This window comes from Cavia porcellus, unplaced genomic scaffold (genome assembly GCF_034190915.1).
Source record: "Cavia porcellus strain 051 isolate PalLab524CR breed Dunkin Hartley unplaced genomic scaffold, mCavPor4.1 scaffold_17, whole genome shotgun sequence".
Lineage (NCBI taxonomy): Eukaryota > Metazoa > Chordata > Mammalia > Rodentia > Caviidae > Cavia > Cavia porcellus.
In genome coordinates this window covers 66,483,018-66,500,689 of record NW_026947500.1, presented here as the reverse complement: position 1 = coordinate 66,500,689, position 17,672 = coordinate 66,483,018, and the positions used below count along the sequence as shown (strand labels likewise).

The window sequence follows — 17,672 nt, the reverse complement described above, 5'->3', positions numbered from 1 at the left end:
GTGATGCATATAAGTACCAAAAAGAAGAAAAACAACATTAGTAACATCCGCATAGGCAGGTATACTGCTCCTACAGCTGAAATGCCACAATTTGTATTTTTAATAAGAAGTTTGCCGGGGTATTTGCATTGGGCGTGATCTCCTGGACTGCATTTACGATTCCGATCACATTATTTGTGTCCATCTTCAGCCCCTTCCGCATCAGGTCATCACCCCACAGAGTTGTGATCATATTTTCCGAGCAGCTAAGGAATATATACCAACCAGCTGCAGCCCTCGAGGTTCCTGGGGGGAAGGGAGGTGAGAGGAAGGGAAAAAAAAGAAAAGAGAAAAAACCTGAGGTCAGGTGGAGCCCTCTGTGTGGCTGGGAGGAAAGGAACACTCAGCCCTGTGGGGTGCTTGTTTACAGGGTTAGCAAGATGATGCCACGTGACACCCCTTTGCCCAGCACCCCAGTGCTTGGTTTGTCTCGGGGTTTGGGGACCTCTGGGCTGGAGCAGCCCGGCCACGTGGCTCCCCAGGCACTCTTCTTCCTCCAGCCCAGCACAGTGTGATCGGCCTCCAACTTCAGCCGCTCCGACACTCAGGCGCTGTAGAAAGACAGTCGTATGGTGCAGAAAAATGAAAGATCCCAAAGTCTACTAGGGAGAAAGAATATAAGCAGATAACAAGACTAGTAAGAGAATGGAAAGGTGCCCAAAATAAAAAGGAAAAGATGGAAAGAAAAGAAGCTATTTTATGGGATTTCAGACAAGAGCAGTAGATTAGATGACATTTGATTAGAGGATGCAAATTAGACGAGGTGCAGTCCCCACAGTTACCCGGGGGAGGTGTCTGGGAGGAGTACAGACAGTGCAATGGCCCTGAGGAGGGCACTTGTTTCAGATATTTAAGTGTCAAAAGAAGCCTTCGTGCCGGAGGGAGGATCTGCAGGGATCGCGGCCAGGGGACCTCAGGGAAGGTGAGGGAGCGTCACCCTCACCGCCCTCGCTGAAATTTCAGTACATACAAAGCCCCTCACTCACGTGCTGCTGCTCCCGCTGTCTTGTCCTCCAAAGGCGTCTCTATAAATGGAACATGCCTTTCCTTAGCTCTGTTTGCTCCTGAACACGCGAGCATCTGAATTCTGAGTCACATAAAGGAATGTATGGCCGTAGGTAACCTTTCCCTGAGGACACTTCACCCCCACAACACAGACACACATGTGTACACACACACACACACACACACCGCTGCAGCCTCCTAAATTCATGTCACTTCCAAGCTTCCCTAAACCTCACACTGATTGGCAAAAGTCTGAACACAGAGGGAGCAGGGGCACCAGGTTATGCTTCCCCTGAAAACACAGACAGAGTTCTCCCCCTGCAGATGGCAAAAGTCCTGTGAGAGGGAAACCTGGGCCGGGTGAACTTGATCCTGACCCTTTTGGAGCCTCTATTTGGAGACACATAAAACAAGACACCTGCGCAATCAGCAGAGACAGGGCTGAAATGGCAAGGCGGGTTTAAAATGCAGAGTGCACTCAAGGGATTCCTGAGAGGCTGTGGTGAAGAGGGGACTTTCATGCCATAAAGAAGCAAAAAAATCCCTTTATTGGAAAGAGAAAGAAGAGATGCTTATACAGTGACAAGACTTTTAGATTTAACCCCCACGTATAAGTAGGAACAAAAAGATAAACTCAAAATTCACAGAACATAATCTACACCTGAAGAAGAGAATCTTTAAAGGAGAAGTGTTAAAAGGCTTTGATAATCACTGTGACAGGAGTAACATATGTAATCAGAAAACCAGGCTGCCAGTCTGAGGTCTGCCAAACACATCTGAAGCTGGGAACCTGATCCAGATTACTGTCCTGATTTATAGATTTATATATCAATATCCATACTCCTAACGTGATGCAGAGACCCGGACAATGCCCACAGGACCTTGGCACGGCTCCTTTTTGTTAAGAAATGGACAATTACCTAAGGTGAGAGGCGTGGTGAGCTTTCTTCCTCTTTCCTTCAGCCCCCCTTGGTCTGCGTTAGGAACATTTGCTGAATCAGTGGCACATTACGCAGGGTCCCCTCTCAGCGCCCACCTCCCTCGCTTGGCCCTCAGGCACCCCGCTCCCACTTACACTGCTCTCCCAGATTTCCGCTTCCCCAGCAACTCAGGCTTCAGCACTGGTTTCTCGTTGCTGGGATCCTCAGACACTGCTGTATGTGGAATTTTTACCCTTTCTCCATCTGAGAAACTTTACCTACTCTTTAAGAGGCCCTTGTGTGTCTTCTTAAAGAACTTACCATCCCCACAGACAAGCAACACTTCCCCCACGCATTCCACTGGCACCTAGCGGTGACAGAGGTGCTTATTTTACTTAATCCCAGGTCTCACCAGCCCCTAGACGATATCACGATGCCTGTAGACATCACCACACTGTCCACAACGCCCAGCTAGGTGGGTGAGGAGGACTGGCTGGAGATGCGTGTATGGAGGTAAAGATGATGTGTTGTTACGGAAACTTCTGATAATGAAAGCAGACAAACAGGAGATGCCCACCTAGCCGTGGAGAAGATGCTCCCTATTGCAAGGTCTGCGCCCATCAGGGGCTCAGACTGCGGCTTGTTAAGAATTCAACAGAAGGCAGTAAATAAAACAAAAGAAAATATTAGAGTGTATCCTGCTCCTGTTGCTCCCTATCATATCCACATCACGTCTCATTATATAATCATTATTTTTATATTGCTTCCATATTTATTTAACCATATCTATCTTTTATTTTTTAATTTTAGTGGATGCACAATAAATCCATGTGTTTTGGGGCATACTGAAAAAATATAAACATATGCAACTGTGAAATGCCTACATCAAGATTAATGAGATTCCCATTTTCTTAAACATTTATTTATATGTGAAGTCTCTAGAAGATAAGGCACGTCCTGCCCTCACTTTTGTTGGCAGCATCTTCTCCTGGTTCTTAGAGTTCGATTTCTTTCCTCATGAATCCCATGGGTACACGTTAGAGCTTTCTGTTCTTCATTCAACATGCAAAGTCCTGCCCACAACACGCTGCGTGACATTCCACCCATGGCACGACTGTGTATCCTGTTTCTCTATATGATTTAGCCCTAATAACATTATGTTGCACGTGAATGTCTTTGATTGTCCTCTGCCTTTTCCATTAGGATGTAAGACTGATTAAGCAAGGAATATATCTGTAGCTTGCTTTGCCATTCCTAAAGCCGTGCATCTGCATGGAAACAAATTTTAAGGATTTAAGGGTGTATCAATAAAAAACCATGCCAGAGGAACTAAGACACAGGCTAAATACAGAGCATCAAAACCATCTGTATTAAATGGAACAGTCAGGTGCAATGGGGCAACACCGACAGAGCTCAGAGACATTACACTAAGTAAAATACTTTAGGCACAGAAACACAGTACTGTGTGTTGTGCTCAGAAGCTGAGAAACCAAATCTCACAGAAGCAGACAGGAGCAGAGTGGTGATGAGAGACTGGCAGAGGGGGGTTGGATAGCAGGTCTGAAAACGCGGTTTCACGGGAAGAGTAAGTTCTTGCATCCTACACTGTAGTGGGATTAAAATTTGTAGTGTGCAAAAATTAATTCTGCATTTTATGAGGATTTAGAAAGAGGACATGAAGACTCCCATAAATGCTGGAAGCGACAGAATTGCTAATTATCCTGAGAACAGCACACGGCATAGTACTACTCAGCTATGAAGAATGATCACATTGAGACATTTATAAATAAATGGACGCAGCTCGAGACCATACTCACAAGTGAAATAAATCAAACTCACATGTATAAATACCGAATAGTTTCCCTAGTATAAGAAACGATAAGAATGCATGAAAGTACATGGTAATCATGATTCCCAGTCACACTGGTTTGAAGCCATATAATGTTCTCACTCATTAATTGGAATGGTTTTAATCTGGGTTGTTTTATTTTATTGTCTGTGATACTACAAATAACTATTTTGAAGAAAATAAGAGCATAATAGCTAGCGCTGATTTAATATCATCCTGTTTTGAAGCCCCACCAAGTTGTTGTTCATTTGTTTCCATTGGTTCTAACATGTTGTATCTTATTATATCTTAATGTATGCAATAGTATAAGCAAATTTTTTATAGACAAAGAGATAATATAGAAATTGATGTTCGGTTTCTGCTAGCTGGTTCTAAATACCCTGCAATAATTTCATTCTCTTGAATGGTTTCACACTGTCTTGATAAGTTTGAGGCTATAGTATACGAAGTTAGACTCAAATATTTCAAGGAAAGAGTCACTATGGTAACTACTATTAATGTCAGGCTATCTGGGGGTGAAACACAATGATGCTTAAATTTTTCGGTTCTGACCGGTGTTGTTCTATTGATACATTCTTTTTTATCTCAATCTCCCCCCTTTTTCTTTCCTTTTTAAAAAATTAATTTATTTATTAGTATCTTTTAACTAAGGGAAAACTAGATTAAAAATAGTGCGATAGATTATAGTAATTTTTTTGTTTCCCTATTAACCTGATTTGAACCCCTGTATTGTTCTCCACATCTTGTTCTGACTAATTTTATTATATTCTGTTTTGCTTAATAGTATCAAGTTTGAGGGTATAGGCAACCATTTGGAAGGCAACCAGATATTCTACGATGCCCATTATCATTTGACTATTATCTTCTTTGGAAGTCCTGTAAGTTCTCCAATGTGAGTTTTATTGGCCTTCTGTACTGTTTTGCTCAATTCTTTTATACCAGCTGATGTAGGCTAATCTTTTTAGGATAACAAGAGGCATAATGGTAACCATTGGTGATCACCTAGTAATCCTTTTTTTTTTTTCAATATATACTATGTCCATCCTCCTGATCTAACTGACTCTGTTTTGCTTTGTCACATTGGGTTTTTCTTTGGTCCATCTTGTTTTGTTTTGTTTTTTGGCTTTTTAAAAAATCTTTTTCTTTTCCTCTTCAAAGAAAAATTTATAAAAACTGTGGGAGTAATGGAAACTAAAATGTGTGATTGTTAGCGTAAAAAAGAGAGGAAGGAAAGTGATCTAAAGGATATAACTGCAAGTATATCTAAATGTGTAGGGTAGAGAACCATATTGCTGAGTTTTTCTTGCATCATTGAACAGAACTGACTGCAAGCTCACTGTATTAATGTCCACTTTGTATGCTTTAATTTTGTAATCTGGACAACCGTTTCTAAGATGACAATATGTGATCTATTAACTGGTGAATTCTTACTGTATATTTTTTCTCTTGAAATTCTGTATTACTTCTAGCCTTTTACTGTTTTGCTTCATTTAGTTTTGTTTTTCTCTTTAAATAAAAAAAATCTATGCACAAAATAAGATGTTAAAACACGCACAGATTTATTGCCGCTAAGGATCCAGCAAGCATTTGAAATGATCTCCAGCTAAAAAGTGACTGAGGTGGGGTACCCAATATGACAGCTGATAAAACACTGATCATGGGGCTGGGGATTTAGCTCAGTGGCATAAGCACCTGCCTTGCAAGCAGGCGGTCATGAGTTCAATCCCCGGTACAGATAAAAAGTTTAAAAAAAAACCACTGATCATAAGACATTGGTAAACTTTCACACATGATTTCTCAAAATAAAATCTAAATGCTAAAGGCAGAGTTGCTGAAAAACTTCAGTTGTCATATTGGAAGGCATGCAGTAGCAACAAGAACAAAGATTGCACACTCACTCTGCAAAAACAAATATCTCTCCCAGACTGAAAAGGGAGCGTTAAAGTCTAAAAATGCTACGCACACATTCAGTGTCAGAGTGAGGAAGTAACTGCAAATTAGAGGTTGTTTTCAGACCTCATCTAGCATCCTAAGGAAAGTTTGTAAAACATGTGCCTCACAAACTTTAAGGTAGTATTTTCAAACAGTTTATTGCCTGGATCTTTTGAAAGACAGAAACCTGCTGACATTTAAAAAGCTAAAACCCTCCTGCCCCTGCAATTCACTCGACATGTTTTACTCCCTTACTGTAAAACTGGAATATGATCGCACCCCCCTGACAGCGTGAGCCACACAGCAACTGAGCTTAGCTGAACGCAAGCGACCTCACGGCAACTTTCTCAAATTGTGCCCTCTCCTAGTCTTTCCTAGCGGAGCCTTGGACTCACCTGGGCAGTGTGTAAGGCTTCCTCCCTGGACGGTTGGTGGTGGACACCGAAGCTCTGCCCCAGACCAGGCAGCGGGCAGGAGGGAAGCACTGACCCCCTAGCCAGACTTAAGGCTTCCAAACCCACCATTGTGTCCCATCCAGCATGGTTCTAGCTCAGGCAGCGTCAGGGAATCTTACAATTTCCTATCTCTGCTCCCTATGCACAGTTCCTCTGGTTGCTCCAGCCTCAGAGCCCCTGATTTCCCTCTGGGACTTTGGTCTGGGCCAAAAGAAAAAAATTTCCTGCTCATTCTGTGTACTCAAGAGACATGGTTAAACATCAGATGAGCCCAGACTTTATTAACCTTCCCCACGAAAGCTTCTGTCTTCCAGAATCCTAACCTACCTACCACCTCTGTGCAATCCTTAGTTACAGTTTTCTCCAAAGTTGGAGATTCCTGAATTTTCAAGGTTTCCTTTTTTTAAAATTTTACTTAAAGAAAAGCTAAACAAAACAGAAAATGGATAGAAATAATACATTCATTCAGAGAAAAAATAACAGTAACAAATCACTAGTTGATGTTTACATACTGTGCTTTTACAACTAGTTGTTCAAGATACAAAACTAGAACATATAAAGTGGGAATTTAAACAGCAAGACTGCAAACAGTTCTGTTCAACTACCCAACAAAATCTTAGTAATATAGTTGTCAATCTTATACACTTAAACATACATGCAGAGCCCGGTGTGGTGGCTCATGCCTGTAATCCCAGCACTTGAGAAGCTAAGGTTGGAGGATCGTTGTGAGTTTGAGACCAGCCTGGGCTACAAAGTGAGCTCAAGGCTGGCATGGACTGCATAGCGAGACCCCTTCTCAAAGAAGACAAGAAAAAAAATACAGGCAGTTATCCTTATCTTCATTTATGTTGAGATTAAACAAGCTAAAGCAGGTTAAAATCCTTTTGAACAAAGAAAAATAGTATTGCTGGATTTCACATCACGACACTCTGGGATCAGCACTGTGTGTACTGTAGTGTCTTTTTCTAAAATTTTATTTAAAGAAACACTAAACAAAACAGAAAATGGGTAGAAATAATACTTGCTTTCAAAGAAAAAATAAACAGTAAGAAATCACAGGTTGGTGATTACAGATTGTCCTCTTACAAATAGTTATTCAAGATACTAAAGTGGAGCATATAAAGTGGGGATTCAAACAGTGACACTGAAACCAGTTCTGTTCAACTATGCAACAAAAACTTAGAGATATGGTTATCAACCCTATACACTTAAACATGCATGCAATTATCCATATCTTCAATTATGTTGAGATTGAACAAACCCAAACAGGCTAATATCACTCTGAACAAAGAATAATATGACTGCTGGGTTTCACATTATGACACTCCAGGATCAGCACTGGGTACTTTAGTGTCTCTTTTTCTTCAAAGTGTCTGTTCATTTCATCATGTGTCATAAGATCAGTTCTCATAAACTGTTTATAGATCCTACACATGCATGAGCATTACCATGTATTTCTATGCTTTCTGTAATAGAGGGAGAAACAAAACAAAGCAAGACAAAACAAAACATATGCCTATAAACACATGAAACAAAAAGGCATATAAGTCCATTGTACAAGGAATTCTACCATAGTTCCTGTGTTGTCTCTTGTTATCTTCAATAGAATTGGCTGTATCATCAGACATAGTATAATTGAATATATTAGTACATAACTGTATTAATAAAAACAGAACTTTATATATAGTATAAAATTTCAAAAGCAGGCAGTTATCAAACCAGAATGGGTATCCTAGAGTCTTGTCATCTTCAATGTAGTTGCCTATACTCTCAGACTTGATACTATCAATCATAACAGTTTTGAATAAAATCTGTTGATACCAAACAGCAATCAAACAAACCAGATTTAACTAAGATCAGTCATGATAAAACAGTATAAGTCATACAGGACTCCAGATTAAGATAATAGGAAATTACAGATGATTACTGTGCTATATCCTGATGGTTTTGGGACAGCTGTCTGTGCCCTCAAATCTAATGCAAGTAGACAAACTGAGACAAAGTACAATCTATCAAAACAAAAAAAGAGAATAAAATCTATCTAAGCAGAGTGGTGCAAGTAATGTGGGTTTTAAATCCTGATACACTATTAATAATACCTTCTGGCATCTTTTTTAAGACTCTCCCTCCCCTTTCACTTCCCCCAGGGTAGACTGTGCATTTTGGGGTCTAACCAAGACCCTTGGTTTTAAAATAGGGGGGCCTTCTGTTTACCTAAGTGGTTCTGAACCCTCTCTCTCCTGGACTTGATCTCTAATTGTATTCCTTTACCTATTAAAGCCTGTCTTTCCAACCTATCTACAAATACTAGTCTAGTTGCCCCTATTACTCTCTGGTTCTCTGTCACATAGAGCATTGTTTTCTCATATTTGATTTTCAGCCCATGTACTCTTTTTCATGTTAATTATATTTCTTATAAATACATCTCGGTGGACCCTGCCTCCTGATCTATTCCACATGTGGTTTTTTAAATTTAGTGTATCAAGGCCATCTATGTTATTGAGTACAACCAACCTTCTCTGCCTCATTTCTGTTATGCTCTTTTTTGCCATCATTTGTCTGCTTGTCTTCTTCATTCTGCTTTCTGCTCCATTCATTGAGGCCTTTCTGCCACTGTTCCTGGAATCCTAGTACTTTTCTCTCTCTCTAGAATGCCCTGCAGTATTCTCTGTAGAGTTGGGTTGGTGGTTGCGAATTTCCCAAGTTCCTCTTTGTCTTGGAAGCATCTTGTTTCTCCATCAATTTTTAGAGACAGTTTTTCAGGGCATATGAATCTTGGATGGAGGCTATTTTCTTTCAGGGTTTGGAATATTTCACTCCAGGCTCTTCTTGACTTGATGGTTTGTGTTGAGAACTCTGCCATTATTCTGATGGGCCTTCCTCTGTAGGTTATCGGTTTCTTGTCTCTAACAGCTTTTAATATTCCTTTCTTATATTGAATTTCTGGGCTCTTGATTATTATATGCCTGGGTGTAGCTCTGTTTTGGTTGTAGGTGGCTGGAGTTCTGTATGCCTCATATATCAGAATATCACTTCCTTTTCCTATGTTTGGGAAGTTTTCCTTAATTATTTCTGTGAATAGCCTTTGTAGTTCCTTTGTACCCCTGTTTCTTCATTCACATTCTTTATTCTCAAGTTATAGATCCTCTTGTCATCTTCTAGCCTTTGTATTGTTACTGCTTGTTTCCTTGTTAATTTTAAAAGTTTTCCCTTTCTTACTCCCACATTGCAAAACTGTCCTCCAGTTTGGATAATCTATCCTCAATTTCTTTCAAGCAGATTTGCCATCTTTTCAAAAAGTTTTTAATTTCCTGGTAATCTCTTTGAATCTGCTTCATGTATTCTATATTTTTATATGCTTCATCAAATCGTTCTCTCCATTTTTTATTTAAAGAGAAAAAAAAACAAAACAGAAAAAGGGTACAAATAATTCAGAATTTCAAAAACATAAACAATAAGAAATCGCTAGTTAATAGATTACATATTGTCATCTTAGAAATAGTTGTTTAATTTACAAAATTAAAGCATGCACCCTTCTTCCATCTGTGTCTGCTTGAGGGGTGCTTAACATCTCTTCTATTAATCTTCTTACATCTTGCTTTACTTGGCTAAATATTTCCCTTTTGAACTCGTCTATGAGGTCCTGAAGATATCTCTTTATGTCCACTGGTGCTGTGTCTGATATTGCATGTTGGCTGTTCTTGTTCTCCTTTATATTTACCTGTCCTGGGTCAATGTTCTCATGGTTGGGACCTGGGGAATTTTTGTTGCTACTTCCTCTTCCCATCTTTTTTGTTTCTTCCAGGAGGCCCCAGTTCTTTGTTTGTTGGTTAAAGTTCTTCTGAAGCATGCTGCTTAGGTGCCCCTTCCCACTGCAGCGTGCTAGTGAGTTGTAGACAGGGACAATATTTGCTGGCCCCTCCCCTCCGGATCATTCAAGCTGCTGTGGCCTGCACTGTATTACTATGTGCTGCCTCCCCTCCAGGTCAGTCAAACTTCTGAGGCTTCACTGAGTGTTTAGTGTGCACCGCCAGCTTAGGGAATTGATTTTGGTTAACCTATTGGGTCTCAGCCAGGTCACGTGACCCAGGCCTACCTCACTCCACCAATCCCATTTGGGAAGGGAACAACTAACTGAAATCACTGCTGACCCTTGTACTTGCCACACCTGCCCGATCCCAGAATGTTGTCCGCTGGAGCCCCGTTTCTGTGGAATGTCTCCACTCCCATCACTCACCACAGGTCGATGCAGGCTCCCCACCAGTTCTGCTCTCTGTTTGGCTGGCCAACCCCCAACCTCAGTGTGACTGCGCCTCCAATGAGTCAAAGCAGCAGGACCTCGGATTGCGCTGCAGTGGGAACACTGAACATTTAGCTGTTGCAATAATAGGAACAGGACTGTATGTTTGATTGGTTCTTCTCACCTTCATTTCTTCTTGCAATGAGAGAATTCATCACCCTCTATTTGGGGCTCCCCACACTGTATTATGTTGAATTCTAAGTTGACTATCTCAGGGAGCCTCTGTAGCCAGCTGTTATCTATCTGCCATCTTTGCACCCTCCCCCAGTTTTCAAGGTTTCTAGGATTGGGCTGGATAAAAAGCCCAGTGGCACAGCACCTGCCTGGTAAGCCCAAGGTCCTGAGTTTGATCCCTGGAACCAAACCAAAGAAACAAAAGCCTCCTGGGAATGCAAAAGCCCTGACTTGTAAAGGAGACATGGCTCCAGGTGGCTTCAAAAATTTGCTGTCTTTATCAAGGGAGAAAGCTTTGTTAGAAAACCACGGCAAGTTTGTACATCATTTACCTTTGTGGTGCTTCCTTCAAATCCCTCATGAGGCTTAGGCTTGGAACACGTTAGAAGTTGTTACTTACCCTTTGTTTCTGAACTGTTCAGTAATAGTAAGAGATATATTTAATTGTCTTAGACACCATGGATTCAAGTTAGAACCTTTTATTTTTTCTGGTACTGGAGATGAAAACCAGGACCCTAACCATGCCAGTAAGAGGTCTACCACTGAGTTACACCTTTAGTTCTGTGATGGAAACTCAACGGTTTTCCAGTTATAGTCAAGAATCTTCACACTTGCAGGAGGGAGGCTCACACAGGTTATGTGATCTGAGTAAGGGCTGAGTTTTCATGGAAAATCCATCAAGAAGTTCCCTGATCTCATGATCTATGGAAATGGCCCTCCATTAGGAATGATTATCCTATTATGAAACTAGTGGGAATATCTGGGGAAAACTTTGGCTGTCACAGCTGGGAAGGTTTACAGTAGCTGCTCAATTGAGGTGAAAGACGTTTGTCTTAGTTATTTTTTACTCATTGCTGAGACAAAATACCTGAAAGAAAGGAAAGATTTATTTCTTACACTTTTTGGAGGTTTCAGTCCACACTCAGTTGGCTCGAGGCAGGCGGGCATGGCTGGGCCGCAGTTCATGGCAGCTGCCAATAGCAAGCAGGAACCAGCAAAGAGCAAGACACACCTTGTTCCTGCCATTACATACATTCTGGCTCCACGACTAGGCCAGTGTAGCACTCACACTCCCAATCCAAGCACTAGACAATGAACCGTCACAAATGCACAATGCAAGTGCCTGAGGCCTGGGGGCCACCAGGATACACCATGACAACGTTGTTCATTCAGAGTGCAAGATATTGGCAAAAAACGTTTGAAGACAACAATACATAACATATGAACTCTTGTTACTCTAGATTTTGTTATGAATTTTTGTTTTATTGTTTCCCCTAAAAAGATGCTGCTCCACATTCTTCCACGTTCAGATCAGCTCACCACAAGTTTAACATGGCACATACGCCAGCGGAAAGCAAGGAGGCTAACAACCACGACCCTAGACCAGAGTTTCTAGGGCTTCACTGTGAGCAGGAAGCACTTAGGAATCTGGTTGGAGCCCAGATCACAAAAGGTGACACTCAGATTATCTCTGTGACTTCAGTGAAGCCAGAGTTCAGCCCCAGAGAACTTGGCTGCTGACGTAACTCCACTGCGTCTTCCTCTCCATGTTCACCAAGGTGGTCAGAGCTTGGGCTGGGGCAGAGGGTTATAGTTATCCAGGCCCAAAGTATGTGAATAAAAGCAGGTGAAGGGATCTTCACACAGCAATGCTGTTTTAGGCTGTAGCATCCACACACCTCAGCGCAACACAAAATAAACAAAACAGTAAAATTTCACAAGGCAACAGAGTGCCTCCTAAAACTCCTATTTGACTACAAATCACAAGTAGAAATGTGTGCATCACGTGAAAAAAGATATATTGTGAGGGTCTAAGATATTACGGAATCAGGAGTGGAAGCAGGAATGCAATTAACTGTACTGGATTCAAAATAGCTGTAGGAAGCAAAATGTATTAAACGTCCAAAACTTTATGGGAAAGCGTGTAACAAAGGATTTAAGGACTCCCCTATGGGTAATTCATTTGCACCAAAGTGATCCCAAAGGTGGAAATAGGACAGAGTACAAATCTTTAAAGACATTTAAATATTGGGTGAAGAGGAATAGAAGGTTAAACTTCATCTTTACATATAAATTACCATGTATAAATACCGAATAGTTTCCCTAATGTAAGAAATGGTAAGAATACACAAAAGTATGTGGTAATCAGGATTCCCAGTCATATTGCTTTGAAGCCTTACAATGTTTGCATTCATTAGTTGGAATGGTTTTATCCTGGGTTGTTTGATTTTATTGTCTGTGATGGTATGAACAGCCCATTTGAAGAAAACAAGACATTATAATAGCTAGTGCTGACTTAATATCATATTGTTTTGAAGTCTGTCTCCATCGGTTTTATCATGTTGTATCTTATTGGGTTTTATTATACGTGATAGTATAAACAAAATTTTTATGGACAATGAGATAATATAGTAACCATTGTTCATCTTCTGTTAGTTCTGAATATTATGTAATAGTTTCATTCCCTTGAATGGTTTTACACTGTTGTTTTATGTTTGATACTATAGTATACGAAGTTATACTCAAATATTTCAAGGAAAGAGACACTATGGTAACTACTATCATGTCAGGTTATCTGTGGTGAAACACTATGTTGCTTAAATTGTTCTGACTTGCTTTGTTATGTCCTCTTTTATTTTAATATTTTTTTAAAATAAAAATAAATAAATAAAAGATACAAATGACCACATGTGCTAAGGGAAAATGAAATCAACATTAGTCAAATGATAAAAATGCCTGCAAGTTATGACTGAAAAAGATGCAACACTTACAAATGGATAAAATGCAGGACAATAAAATATAATAAGATGTTCAAAACCCAAGAATTCAAAGGACTCCATACAAGAAGTAGGAGAAAATGGACTGCTTCATGCAGTTGGGTACTGTACAAAAAGCAACAGAGAAAAATAAATATTGAATAAATGCAGGTTAAGCAAAACCCAAAATCTTATAGAATGCTCTCAAGCATGAAAAGATGCCAGGTATTAGACTGTGTACATTCCATTTTTGCAGTTCTCCATTTGAAGGTTTTTCATGCTCTTTTATGGATTAAGAACTGGTCGGCAACTTAACACCAGCTGGATTAAATCAGCATGGTGCTGAGCGTAGATGGCCCAGCTGAGGAAAGATGCCAGCATAAAAAAGACAAGGAGAGGAAGAGCTGGGCGTTGTGGGTTGTCCTGAATGATGCTGTTTGAGCCGCTGGTTCTCCTGTAAAGTATATGGGTTATGTTTGTATATGCCAAAAGATAAATGGTAATAAATCAGTTCTCTGGTTTAAAGAGTATCTTCCGTGTTAACCTTCACCAAAAAATATGTATAGAGTATTCAAATAGAAGATTTCTAGCAACGTATTAATTGATTCTGGTGTAATCATAGCTTCTCTCAATCCTCAGTTTTAATGATCTTCTTTCTTTCTCCCTGTACCCCCAAATCACCTTACAAACCACATCTCCACAAACTCACCAGCCCAGATATACAAATGGTAAAGTCATATCTCTTTTCTACCTTTTGTTTGCTGTTTTCTCCTCTTTCTTCTTTCTTATTCTTTTCCATTTCACGTTGTGCCTAGGAATATAAGAGGCGATGTGAAAACAAAACTAAATAAAAGTGTTTGCTCAAGTGAATAACAGGATCCTGTGATCAAATATGGAACCACCAGTACTTTGACATTTGCAGCACCAATAAAAAGGCTAACAATAGCTAATCAAAAGGAAGCGTGGCAGAAGGTTTACAGTCTGTCATCTCTGAGTTTCTTCTGTAAATAGTTTGTTGTTTTTCCATAGGAGGATCTAGTGCAACATCCTATGAGACTAATGCCAACCTTCCAATCACTTTCGATCTTAGAAAAAGCACTGGAATAAGAGAAAGTTCAGAGAGGGAAGATATTAGATGACAAGAAAGCAAAAAGATTCACGAGGAGGTTAAATTCCATAGGGGAATTCAAAAAATCACACTTTCTGTAAATCAATGTTAACAGAAAGTTCCACTTCAGAGTCGGATTGAAAGGGATGTCTGCAGCTGAGGCTTGGTGTCCGTGACGCACTTCTTCAATGAACCTTTCATGGCTTCGCTCTGAAGAGTCTTCTCAGCCCTCGCACTATGTCCTTATTCCTCAGACTGTAGATGAAAGGGTTCAGCATGGGAGTCACCATGCTGTACATGACTGACGCTCTCACAGTTGCCTGTGAGTTCTGGGTAACTGAGGAACTAAGGTAGACACCCAGAACTGTACAATAAAATAAGGAGACCACAGACAGGTGAGACACACAGGTAGAAAATGCTTTGTACTTGCCCCGAGCAGAGGAGATGGCACAGATGGCAGAAACTATCTTAGCATAAGAGTAAAGGATGCCAGCCAGGGGACCAACGACCAGGAGCATGGCTGCAAAGTAGATCACCACGTCATTAGCAAACGTGTCAGAGCAGGCGAGAAGCACCAGCTGATAAAGCTCACACATAAAGTGTGGGATCTCCACGTCTGCACAGAAAGACAGCCTCAATGCCATTAAGGTTTGTAACAAGGAATTTAAGGCACTGGTGATCCAGCACCCCAGGACCAGAGAACCACAGAGTCTGCAGTTCATGATTACCATGTACTGCAGGGGGTGACAGATGGCCACCAAGCGGTCATAGGCCATCACAGCTAAGAGGAAATTGTCCAAAACCCCAAAGACTATGAAAAAGGACACCTGGGTGATGCAGCCTTTGTAGGGGATGACCTTGCTTTGTGTGTGAATGTTCACCAGCATCTTCGGGATGCTGGTAGAAGTGAAACAGATGTCTGCAAAGGACAGGTTAGAGAGGAACAAATACATGGGGGTGTGCAGGCGGGGGTCTGTGATCGTGGCCCAGATGATGAGCAGGTTCCCAAGCACCGTGACCAGGTACATAAACAGAAATAGTCCAAAGAGGAAGGGCTGCAAGCTGGAGTCCTCTGAAATTCCAAGAAGAAAAAATTTGAAAGCTTGTGTTTTATTCTCGGGTTCCATGGAGTTGGTGTGACTAGGAGAAAAACAATGGGACACAGTTATGGAGCATTCACTTTGTTAGAGTATTCTGGTGCAATGGAGAAGCAAAAGTACAAAACAAATATGTTTATTGAGCTGAGGACATGGAAAGGAGCACATGACCCATGGCAGCCGGGCTGTCTCCTTTGACTAGATGCAGAGAGGCAGAGGGTTCTATGACCTCTGATCCAAAGTGGTGCATGGGCGGATATTGATGATGTGGGAGGAACTGATTGGAATTCTCTGTGTGTGCAAACAGGGAGCTGCCATTAGGGCTGAAGAAGCAGCAGGAAGTGGTAGGCATTCCTGCTTTGGCCTTCCGCCACTTTAGACCAGTAATTTATACTAGGGCAAGAACCTAGTATACACACAAAGGCTATCACTCGTAGTCCATGGCCCAGACTCTAATTGCTACATTTTGTTTATAAATTGGTTTCTCTTAACAGGATCCTCTTGACATGACTTATTTGAATTCTTGTCTCACTCCTATCTTTTCACAAGACATTTTAGATTAAAAGTTTAAGTTTTTTCATGCCTCTGAGGAGTGTGATTTGATAATGATAAAGTTTTGGGCATTCTCTACATGCGAATGATCACTGTTTAAAAACCTAACATCCCTAAAATTAAATAAGGAGAAAGAATAAAAATGAATTGAAGGAAATACAATTAAGGAAAGGAATAATTACATATGTCAGATAATGACAGTACTATGAACGGGAAAAAAGCAGTCAGAAAAATGTACATTGTGGGACTTACTTTGTACTAGGTCCTCAGGTAAGATGGACTGATAGGTGACACTTGAAAGGAGACCTTTCCAAGCCAGGTGTGGTGGCACATGCCTATAATCCCAGCACCTGAGAGGCTGAGGCAGGAGGTTGTTTGAGACTTTGAGACCAGCTTGGGCTGCATAGCAAGACCCTGTCTCAAAAAAAAAAAAAAAAAAAAGCTGAAATAAAGGACATTGCTTAAAAGAAGAAGGAAGGATTAATAAAATCATTTCCAGAGGGCTGTGGCGGGCAGGGGAAATGGTCACTGCTCAGTTTGTATTTCTTCAATGAATCAGAGATTAGGCATCAGTATATAGTACATGACAAGGATGCATTTCAATTTAGGTGGAAAAGCCCGAATACAATGTAAATGTTGGCATCCATGGCTATCTGCATGGGAGAAATTAATCGATACACTTGCTGATATATTGTATGCAGAATCTGAAAAATTAAACACTTTCATTTGAAAGCAAACTGTGTCACTACAGGAACATCAACAATGATATAAAGTTCACGTATGGTTAGGCTTGTCTCATATAAGGCAAGAAACTTGGAGTTGAGAATATAAAAATACTTCACTGATGCAATTTAAACACTTTACAGACAAAAATGTTATTCCAAAAAGAGAGAAAACTAAACTGAAAAATTCCACTAAAATGTGGACAAAAATAGGCATGAGATAATAAAAAGAAAATCAAAATGATATTCCATCCCAGAAATCAGCAATGACCTCACTCCCACCTATGATGCCTCAGGCTAATGTGTCCTTTTCCTGTCCCCCTGGTTAGTTGCAAAGGTCCTTGGAAATGTTCTCTATTTGATGATGAAATCACTTGAAGCCTCTCAACCCCTGTCCTAACTGATCTTCTGCTGTCATCACGTGAGTGTCTAAAATGAACCTGACCTTGCTTGGCTCAGTGTTTGCTCCTCTTTCCAGCAAGGGAAATATTTATATCAGTGAACTCGTCAAACAAGCAAGCACACAGCCCAGCAGTACCTAAAGTCTCAGCATCTCGGTTAATTTTTGTGTGTGTCTCTCAGTCTCTCAAGAGCTTTTCCAGAGGTGCTGCAGGACTCACCTGGATGGGTTTCCGAATGGAGTTCTCGGTGTGCTTGTCCAAATTCCACCTCAGTTAGTTGACGTGGAGACTGAAGATACGTCACCAACACAACAGGAGGAAAATGCCCAGCACTGGGACTTGAGGTAGACGCAGGAATCAAG

At 40.8% G+C, this 17,672-nt stretch overlaps 1 protein-coding gene across 1 annotated transcript; it reads right to left on the bottom strand.

Moving 5' to 3' along the window:
* Positions 1 to 14,735: 14,735 nt before the first annotated feature.
* Positions 14,736 to 15,665, bottom strand: LOC134471029 (olfactory receptor 7A40-like). The gene has a single exon (XM_063228539.1). It carries the CDS (start codon positions 15,663 to 15,665, stop codon positions 14,736 to 14,738), a length of 930 nt encoding a protein of 309 aa, XP_063084609.1.
* Between the last annotated feature and the right edge of the window lie 2,007 nt (positions 15,666 to 17,672).